This window comes from Austrofundulus limnaeus, unplaced genomic scaffold (genome assembly GCF_001266775.1).
Source record: "Austrofundulus limnaeus strain Quisiro unplaced genomic scaffold, Austrofundulus_limnaeus-1.0 Scaffold1266, whole genome shotgun sequence".
In the NCBI taxonomy this organism is placed as follows: Eukaryota; Metazoa; Chordata; class Actinopteri; order Cyprinodontiformes; family Rivulidae; genus Austrofundulus; species Austrofundulus limnaeus.
In genome coordinates this window covers 59305-70304 of record NW_013953668.1, presented here as the reverse complement: position 1 = coordinate 70304, position 11000 = coordinate 59305, and the positions used below count along the sequence as shown (strand labels likewise).

The 11000-nt window shown below is 38.5% G+C and overlaps 1 protein-coding gene across 1 annotated transcript in view; it reads left to right on the top strand.

The window, feature by feature from the left end:
• Window positions 1-428: 428 nt before the first annotated feature.
• The window catches only part of LOC106534769 (KN motif and ankyrin repeat domain-containing protein 1), a gene marked incomplete at its 3' end in the record, with an annotated part of 20559 nt that continues 9987 nt past the window's right edge, over window positions 429-11000 (top strand). The window contains 5 exon segments of the mRNA XM_014031517.1: window positions 429-642; window positions 2158-4641; window positions 7045-7197; window positions 9485-9587; window positions 9685-9840. Of these exon segments, the coding sequence (XP_013886971.1) occupies window positions 2367-4641; window positions 7045-7197; window positions 9485-9587; window positions 9685-9840 (2687 nt within the window).

Genomic DNA, 11000 nt, shown 5'->3' with positions numbered 1-11000 from the left:
CTAATTCATGAGCTCTTTTTCTTTTTCTTTTTTTGACAGAGTTTATATTAGATTTAAAGGAACCGTTTTTGTCGTGATGCCTTCTGAAACATGACTCAACGCAGTTACATCCTGAAAAATGTGTCAGGTAACTATTGCTGCTAATAACCTTAACATCACATGAACATTACAGTTTGTGATGAAATAGATGCATGCATTACAAAGAACGTATATAAAACATTTGCTAAAAGATGTTAAACTATGGTTTTTAGTCTGAACTTGCAAAAAAGCAAAGTTTTTCATGAGTGACTCACAATTTCAATTCAGATTTAATGAATTCCAAGGAATTGTTTCAAGCAGTTGCTCCGCATTTGTTTTTTTACTCGCTAGCCAAAACACTCAGAGGATGTCTGTGGTTAAACAACCTGCCAAGAGAATGGTTGAGCATTTAGAGTTGCAGTGTAATTATAGAGTGGGTTCTGTCTATGTACAGACTTACTGTTTGGGAGGAAAAGTCTCTGCTCATAACAGTGTCTGTGAGTGAAAAGTCCTCCTTGGTCCCTCCTCCTCTGGAGGGACGACTGCGCAATTATAGAAGCATTTCTGAGGTGAAAGAAGTCTTTAGACTTGACTCGAAATATTCACTGACGAACATAAACTGAGGTAAGAAAACTAAAACTGTAAAGATAGTAAATATGAGAAAAGGATATTTGTAGAGACTGTGTATAAAATGTATGTATTAGATGTTCAGAACTTTTTGTGTTATCAAAATTAATGGTTTTAGATTTAAAGTAAATTATATATATGGTCTTTATCACATTTGTGCTTTTTCTTCTCAGTGTTTGCGTTCTTGTATTTGTGTAAGAGTTGTATCTCACCAGGCTTTCACTGTTGGAGACAATTTGTCGACTTTAAATAGCAAGAAAGCTGAGATTTTCAGATACAGTCTCAATGGAATCTGCAAGTGCTGACAACCAGCAAGTCATGCAGATGCATTTTGAGCAGCATTTTTTTAAACAATGCCTATTTTTCTGTGCACCACTTGAAAACCTATTTGAGGTAGTACACATTATTTTGTCATGCCCACTTTAACAACTGCCTTCATGTTTATGGTTTATTTACTAGTGTACATTTTAATATGAGGATTTTTTGAACCATTTTTTAAACAAATAGTAATTATTTCAATGGTTGTTTGGTTCAGTGTATTTGCATTAGACCTTATGGCCCAGTTCCACCCCAATTCTGGAACCCTAAGACCCACAATTCTATCCGGGCCGGCCTGCTTGGCCCGATTTGACATCATCTACTTTGCTCATTGTTTGGACCAGGGGGTTACATCACAAAGATGAGTTTAATTTGGTAATGCTTTCTTTTATGGTGCCCTTATTACCATGTAATTACAAGGTAATAAAAAAATGTAATTAAATGGTAATTACTACCTTATTACCATGTAATTATGTGGTAGTTAGGGTACACGTTTACTATGTAATTGTCAGCAGTAATGTAGCACTTACCTGGTAATGTATTACAATTCACTATATAACACCTAAATAAGTAGTAGGTAATTTGGACAGTTTTAAAGTTATATTTTATTGCAATTAACCACTAACCCCAAAATTTAGTTGCATTCTTTTGGTTATATATATAGTGTTGAGTTACTATTGAATTGTAATTTGATTGTAAGGGTAGTTTTACTAACAGTAGTTTTTCTTTTGTACCCCAATTACTACGTAATTACATGGTAATTACATTTAATTACAATTTTTATTACCTTGTAATTACATATTAATAAGAGTACCGTAAAAGAAAGTGTTACCAATTTATTTAGCCTGGGTGTTAGCTGTAACCTCAGATGTTTTCTGTCATAGGGAGGGATCCCATGCTCTACGCTAGAACTCTAGAATTTACTAGAACTATGAATTAAGAAGGGTTTGAGATGTCTGCTACAATTCATCACATTCATGTGACTACTGCAGTTTGAGGGGGAAAAAGTTTCAAATATCAAACCTGAAAACCCTCTGCAAATCACTAGAGGAAATTGAGAATGCTTGCAAGGTTTTGAGACATTTTAGAGACTTCTGAAAGCTGTTTGCCAACTTGACTCTTCAACAGTCAGAGCCAAGTGAGATACTATAAGAAAGTAAAGAAAGTAAATCTTTTTCACTGTTGGTCCAACAGGTCAAAGCATTGAGGAGTGCATTTCTAACTGCACAGGGATTGATTATATTTATAGCTGAATTTAAACAGACCAAAACGGCATCACCATTAAGCGACTAAGCCTTAAAAGGAGGCCCAGAGTGGCTCTCAATAATGTGGAAAAACCACAAAGTGGCCAGTGGCATTCTGCAGAATCTTTATCATCATCTGGCTGTGATGATACAAGATCAATGGGCATGTCTTCTGCGGCAAAAAGTAAACCTCCTCTTCCTCCACCACACGGTTCTTCATTAGACAGCAAACCTTCCAGGACTGAAAGTCCTGGCACGTCTAAGAAATTCCCAGAGTTAATATCTCGGCAGCCTGAAAGACATCCACATTTACAGAGACAAAGTCCTGTGATAGAACAAACAATCTTGGAGACCCACAAACACTTCAGTCAAGATGTGACAAGCCAGTCCCCACCTCGGCCCCTTCCACGCCGTCGACTAGCCAGCTTTGGGGGTATGAGTACCCCTGGGTCACTCTCACCCTTCACTGGCCTGGGTGCCTATCAGGACATCAATGTGAACAAGACTGCTGCTGATGTGGGTGTCCACCTTAGCTCATCCTTGGGAAGTAGAGGCAGCACTGGCAGCCTGAGAATGAGCCCACAGAACTCTGGCAGAACTACTCCAGTTACAAGTCTTGGATCAATGCAGCTTCAGCATGTTCGTGACCAGATGGTGGTAGCTTTAGCAAAGCTGAAGGAACTAGAGGAACAGGTGAAGATCATCCCTATTCTCCAGGTAAAAATCTCAGTGCTCCAAGAAGAAAAGAGGCAGCTGGTCCTTCAGCTGAAGAACCAGTGTGACAATGAGGATATGGAAAGATCTTGCAATTTAGAATGGTCTGACTCAGAGAAAAAGGTGAATACAGATCTAGAACTTAAAGATGTTGGTAAAGATAACAGCTCTGACTTTAGAGAGTTCAGGAAACTATCAGAGGAAATGCAGGCATTGGAAAGAACCATCAGAAATGGACATTTACAAGGACTGACAGAAAAAGGCTGTAGCTCCGTGCAAGTTAAGGCTAGTAAGTCTGTTGCTGTTGGGACTGATATAAATGTGGACATGACTGCATCCAAAACCTCTAAAGAAAGCAAATATACATTCACTGATCCAATAGAGACAACATCCATAGCAACGGAAGTAACAGAGGTTCATCTTGGACTTTATTCCGAACAAGAGGCAGAACTTAAGGCCCAGAGACAACTAAATGCTGCCCTGAGGGAGAGAGTTTGCCACTTAGAAGCAGAGTTGAAAGAATCAGCTCTCCAGACAGAGTTGGTCTGTCTGAAACTGGAACTTCAGGCTGCAGGAGCCAGAAATCGAGCTGACAAAGCCTGCTTAGCTCATCCATCCACTGTCAGCACAGGCACGGAGACAAAACTGTCCACAAACAGCCAGGGAGTAGGGAACCATGTTGAGCTTCGAGATGCCGGCACAGGAGAGACAATGCAGGTCAAAAGTGTGGGAGTATCCTGTGAGCCTACAGTGAAGACCATTTGCACAGGACCAGATGTGCCCATCAGACACTGGGAGGTCAGGAAGCAAGTGGAGACCAGGGAAAAGGCTGTGGGGATCCAAGTTCCCACAAGAACACAAGGAACTGCTACAGAGATTCAACTGTGTGATGCAGAAAGCAACACAGAGGAACCAGTAGAGAATCTGGAGTGCAAGAAAGCAAATATTAGGTGTCAATCGTTGGTTCATGAGGATTATTCCATCAGTATGACTGTTGGTGAGGCAAAGCAAAAGGTTTCTCAAGGTTTCACCACAGATGTAGTCAGAGGAGTTGATCTGGGAATCATGGCATCACCACAAACAGCCTCACAGCTCACCAACACTGTATCCAGTTCAGTGTCTCGATTTACGAACACCAGCCAAGCCTTCAGCAACAATTCTAGCACGAATACACATCTCAGTAAACAAGACAAGCACACCAACACCTCTCACATTTTCTCTCGCACAGTGTCTGTCGGCAATAGGATTCAAGGCTATATGTGTACCACAGAAACCCGTTCAGTTGGTGTAAATACAGCAAATCTAGCTGAAAGTATTTTAAAACAAACCCAGGAGACAGTGAACAAAGTGACTCGAGACTGTGGGGTTGGATTCACAAGTATATATGAGAATTTTCTGGTAGGACTAAAAACTCGGAATATGGCCTCTGGACCATCCCGTCTTCCTGATCCCATCAAGACAAAGAGCGTAGGTGTTGGAGAAGGGAGGATACGAGATACTTCATCTGATGTGTCAAGACAAAAGATCCAGCGTTCCACACAGTTCCAGTGGGATCTTGAGTTGAACCATTACATTGAGAAGATGCACAGACTCTTAAAGGAGCATGGAGATCTTCTAACAGGGGACTGTGATCTTTACAACAAACCAAAACCATTCTGTGATACTAAAGATGTGGCACAAGGAGGGACAGAAGAACATCAATTCATTTCTCAACTAAGAGGTAACACCGCAAACGTTCACAGTTCACTTTATACCTTAACTTAAGTTGAGGACATGCATTAAAATTTATTATTACAGTCCACTCGTGCAAAGTGAAAAGCAGATGATAATGTTTTGCATGTGTTTGCATGCATCGGTTTTGCTTTTATTGAACTAAAATTTAACAATTTTATAAACAGACAGTGGTGGACACCAGCCCGCTAAAGCACAAATCTGCTAATTGCGGACCTAAATATTTCGTTTGCGCTTTAGCGGTCTTACTAATTTTTATAATTCATAGGTGGATTTGCACTTTCTAAAATTAAAATTCAGTACCGCTAATAACTAATTATCTACCAGTCATCATTATCTTGAACAGTGGAAGGTATGGCTGTCAATGAATCACAACACATGTGATCTATCCAACAGCACCCCTCCCAGATAAACACACTTATTGTGAAGGTATACATCCTTGCTGACTGTTGCTTTTGGCCATGGTTCTCATTTCCCACAATGCTTTGTGTCTGCTTACGTAGCAGGAAGACAATAGCAAAAACAGTTAACATTTGTAATCCATACTCAAATTTTGTATTTATTGATTTGTTTTACTTTACAATCGGAGCTCCTTTAAAAAAATGTAGTTTAAACGGTGGAGCTCAATACTTGATGTAATTGGTCGAAGCAATCGGCCAACGGGGTTAGAGACGCAGAAATGATTTAAAGATGTTATGCTGGTAAAGACTGACATCCAGTGGTCAAGTGGAGCAACTACATGGAAAACTTTGAAATCCAAGCTCTTATTTTGAAGGGAAGACAGTTTCCTGAATTCTGTCACAGATCAAATCCATCATGTCCCCAGAGTGCATCGCTTCAGTTTTCCAATAAACAGTTTTAAAATTGCAATAATTATGCTTCTTTAATGAAAAATCTACAACAAACAAAAGAAAAAGACAAAAAAAGCAGCCGAACTAGCAATCCTCAACAACTTTTTAATTTTTACACCAGGAGCTAAATGTTTGTTTCAGGAAATCACATCCCCAGCAATCAGCTGTTGTAGGATTAAGCTGTAAAAGGGTTCATACACCGCTAGTTGGCAGTGTTGTACATACAGTACACATATTGTACATGAATTGCTGCCAGCTAGTAAGTGTCAAATTGAACTTGCACTTTAAAATTAGCTTCTGCTAGTTTTTCTATGGCATGAGCACTTTTGAAGTTGCGGACCTAAATATTTTCATAAGCGCTTTAGAAATTGCAGAGCTAAATTTTGGATTAGCGCTGCCCACCACTGTTAACAGAGAATCATTCACAACATATTCTGAGTGTGAGATCTTGTTTTAGAGCTAAAAGAGTGACAGCTTATATTGGCAATAAAAAAAGGTTTAGTACAGATATATCAAACAGTGATATTGAAAAACTTATGATACTCTTATTTTACGCTGCAGCTTTTTATTTGATCTGCCACGTTTCCAATGCAAAGTTGTTTTAGTTATGTTGTCACTGTAAGCTGCCACTGTTTTGGCGTCAGTGGGGTGTAATTAAATGGAAGGCTTCTTCACGGACATACTGTTTGGCGTTCTGGCGGGGCTTACCGTGAATTTTACAGCGTTTTGACATTAAAAAACGGCGTTTTAAACGCTTTACAATGCATGTGCTTTAGGCTTTCCATAACACGGTGGGAGTGAGAACGCGTTGATACTTCCTGCACCAGACTTTGAAATTGTCTAGGCAGTGTGAAACACTTGTTGGTTTGTGCAGCTATTGGTGATACTTTGAAAAAACAAGTAGCTGAAGAGCAGCACTTGGACCTGATCCTTCATTGGATGGACTGCAGATAGATTTAGAGGATGAACCCTCCGTTTGACCCCGCCCCCTGAAGCCAAAACAGTGGCAGCTTGCAGTGTCAACATAACTAAAAGAACTTTGCAGTGGCATTGAAAACTGATCTCATTTAAAAAAATAGCTGCTGCGTAAAATGAGAGTATCACCACAAGTTTTTCAATGTCACTGTTTCTTTTTTCAAACACTGTTTTATTTTTCAGTAAATAATAATTCAATAATTTCTTTGTCTAAAACTCCAGCCTGAAGGGGTGTGCTTTTCTTCAAAGAATGCTAGGCCTTACATTTATATATTAAACTACAACATTACATTTCAAGAAAATGTTTCACTATCGTTTTTCTGGTATTGTGTCTTAAATGACATTATTCTAGATCCTGGTGTAGGATAAGGTATTTGTCTGCTCTAAACATTTGTATTGTTGATACTTTTAATCATTAAAAAATATGTCGCACTATCTGTTCTCAGACAGATGCCTATAGAACTCCATTGGTTTGTTATTTACTGTATGCATTGTCAGATACATCATGCTGATAATATTGAAACACTGCATTTTTTTTGAAACACTGCATTTTTATTTTTCTGCAGCCAACACCAACATGCCTTCTATACCTCAACCATTACTTGCATCTGGTAAAAGTGGTAATCAAAGTCCAGGAACCAACCAACAGGATGGTAACAAGTCAGAAGTGAAACGAATGATTAAGATGTTGGAACAGCAGTCAGACTCCAATCCACAAGGTAAGCAGACCTGTTTGTGTTTAAACTCCAAACCATTTGGCTTAAAGTTATTTTATATAAAAGCTCAATGAATACTGTATATACAGGTAGAAAAGTGTCTATGCAAAATACTAGTTTAAAGATATTTAAAACGAAAGTTTTTTCCTCTGAAGCCACTCCCATGGCCTGGTTTAAACTTGAGCCTGGTTCAGAGGAAGTGGCTGCCTCTGGTTTGGCAAGTTGACTTACTCTGGGATTCTCCTGCAATTTCTGGAATGATTTCTGGGGTTTGGAAGTTGCTTTGTCCCACATAGCACTTTGTGGTTTTGTGTCTAAAATTAAAGGACTTCGTAGGAGGAACGGGTGTCTGAGAATGTTTTCTAAACTTGCAAATTCCACAATGATAATTAAATGTGCACAAATTATGCATACTTTCTTCTCTATTTTTAAAACTTCTTATTTTTGACAGTTTAGAAGTGTTTGTTGTCTTTCATGATCTCTCAGTTGCAGAACCACTCCATGTTCATTTGTCTTTTTTGATAGTACTAATGAGAGACATGATCACAGATTAATTTTGTTTTTGGCTTGTTATGCAGTTATTTAAAAAATGGTTGCATTTGTTTGGACCCAACAGACCTAAATGTAATTCGATTTTTTTTATATATATGTATAAAAACAAAGTCTTAAATGTACAGCGGGTAAAATAAGTATTGAACACGTCACCATTTTTCTCAGTAAATATATTACTAGAGGTGCTAATGACATGAAATTTTCACCAGATGTTGGTAACAACCCAAGTGATCCATACATACAAAGAAATCAAACCATAAATGTCCAGAAATGAAGTTATTTGTAATAATGTGGAATGGCACAGGGAAAAAGTATTGAACACACTTACTGAAATTTATCTAATACTTTGTACAAAAGCCTTTGTTGTCAATGACAGCTTCAAGACGCCTCCTGTATGGAGAAACTAGTGGCATGCATTGCTCAGGTGTGATTTTGGCCCATTCTTCCACACAAACAGTCTTCAAATCTTGAAGGTTTCGTGGACCTCTTCTATGAACTCTGATCTTTAGTTCTTTCCATAGATTTTCTGTTGGATTCAGGTCAGGTGATTGGCTGGGCCATTCCAGCAGCTTTAGTTTCTTTCTCTGAAACCAACTGAGAGTTTCCTTGGCTTTGTGTTTGGGCTCATTGTCTTGCTGAAATGTCCAGCCACGTTTCATCTTCATCATCCTGGTAGATGGAAGCAGATTTTTATCAAGAATGTTTCTGTACATTTTTCCACTCATCCTTCCTTCAATTATTTGAAGTTTGCCAGTACCATATGCTGAAAAACAGCCCCACACCATGATGTTCCCACCTCCAAACTTCACTGGTATGGTGTTTTTGGGCTGATGTGCAGTGCCATTTGACCTCCAAACATGATGTGTATTCTGGCATCCAAACAGTTCAATGTTGGTCTCATCTGACCAGACTATATTCTCCCAGTATTACACAGGCTTGTTTAAATGTTGTGCAGCAAACTTTAAAGGAGCTTCAACATGCTGTTTCTTCAGCAGTGGAGTCTTGCGTGGTGAGCGTGCATACAGGCCATGGTGGTTCAGTGCATTACTTATTGTTTTCTTTGAAACAATCGTACCTGCTAATTCCAGGTCTTTCTGAAGCTCTCCACAAGTGGTCCTTGGCTCTTGGACAACTCTTCTGATAATTCTTTTCACTCCTCTGTCAGAAATCTTGTGAGGAGCACCTGGTCGTGGTCGGTTTATGGTGAAATAATGTTCTTTCCACTTCTGAATTATGGCCCCAACAGTGCTCACTGGAACCTTCAGAAGTTTAGACATTCTTCTGTAACCGATGCCATCATTATGCTTTGCAACAATAAGGTTGTGAAGGTCTTGAGAGAGCTCTTTACTTTTACCCATCATCAGATGGTTCTTGTGTGATACCTGGCCATCATTTGGGACTGAACCAGCTGATATTAACTTGCACTGACAAGGGGCAGGCTTGTTTTCTAATTACTGAGAGAGTTCAGCTGGTGTCTTGGCTTTCCATGCCTTTTTACACCTCCCTTTCTTCATGTGTTCAATACTTTTTCCCTGTGCCATTCCACATTATTACAAATAACTTCATTTCTGGACATTTATGGTTTGATTTCTTTGTATGTATGGATCACTTGGGTTGTTACCAACATCTGGTGAAAATTTCATGTCATTAGCACCTCTAGTAATATATTTACTGAGAAAAATTTTGACGTATTCAATACTTATTTTACCCGCTGTATGTGCTGGGTTGTCATTTCCAGACAGATCTAATGTCTGTCAGCCGTGGTCAGTAATGAAGAAACAAGGTGGCGACCAGTGTGGCAGCAACAGGAAAAACATGAAGTTTATGAAGGTGAATGCTGGGTAAGTGTCATAGCTATAATGATATTTGAACATGTTGGATGGGAGTATTTTATCCAGGCTCAGTTGTGCTCTGTTTTTTTTTTTTTTTTTACATTAGATTGGACTTAATGTCAACCTGTGAGCCTGAGGAAGAACCAAGAAAAGGATGTCAAACTTTTACGAATTTCTCTCAAGATGGGCTTCAAGGAAAAAAGGGAAAAGATGGCTGTAAAAAGGGATCAAAGGGATCTTTAAAATTATATAGGCAACAGAGGTAATGTACTGTTAAAGCTATAGATGATGAGTTACAAAAAAAATCTACCCTCTCTCAGTCCTAAAGCCAGACTGGGCTGTGCCTGGGAGACTAGTAGGTAAACAACATTTATAAGGGAGTTACCAACATTTCTCCAAAGCTTTGTGAAGTTTCTCAGTTTCTTGATGAGCCACAGAGGCTTGTGTGTTTGTCAGCTGAATTTTGAACACATTGAAAGAATCTGTACAAGACATGCTCTCTTTAAATAATCTCACAGTTGATCTTGGCATCTTGAACCCTTTTAAATTTAGTTTCAATAAATCTAAAGCATGCTTCCCAAATTTTTCAGCTTTTCACCCACAAAATAACAGGAGCAGAGACCTGTACCCCCAACTATTTTTGGATGATAAACATTGGTATCACACCAAATAAAAAATGGATATAGTAACTACATTCATTCTGCTATATTTATCAAAATTTAAGTACACTAACCATACTCTTTTGTAATAACTAAGACAAAAAAATTGTTGTTAGAACTTAAATGTAAATAATTCTAAGTATCTTTTCAAGACCCCACCTTGATGTTTTAGGACTCAGTGGGTTCACTACCCCAAACTTGGGAACCACTGATCTAGAACCACTTCTAATGCTACAGCCCAGATATATTTTAAGCCTTATGGAAGTGATCATACACACTGAAAAAAGGATCTTTGGGTGTATTAACATTTATCCAACTGTTCTTTTAAATTTTACGAAAAAAATCAAAATCTACAAACTACTAGAATTTACTAAATAAACAATTATATTTTACGTATATCAATGTTACTGTACAAAAAAAGTAAATGCTAATATTATTTTACCAGTAATAATTAAGTGCTTTTTCTGGACAGCACATAAACATGAATATATTAAGTAACTTCTACTAAAACTGAGGCTGCATGCACACACAAAGGCTGCTGCTCCTCATTCCCTTGCTTCACTTTTCAAGGAGAGGACAAGACATGGTGGAAATAAAACATAAGTTGTCTGCTTTCTTTTGCTTGAATACATTTGTTGTGTGCAATAGTTTGATGACATAATGTAGGCGATATTTAGTTGTCAGGGAATGCATATTGTAGCATTCTGCTGTGTTTGGCTGTTTGTCATGTGACTGCAGAGGAGGATTATGGGTAGGATTCATG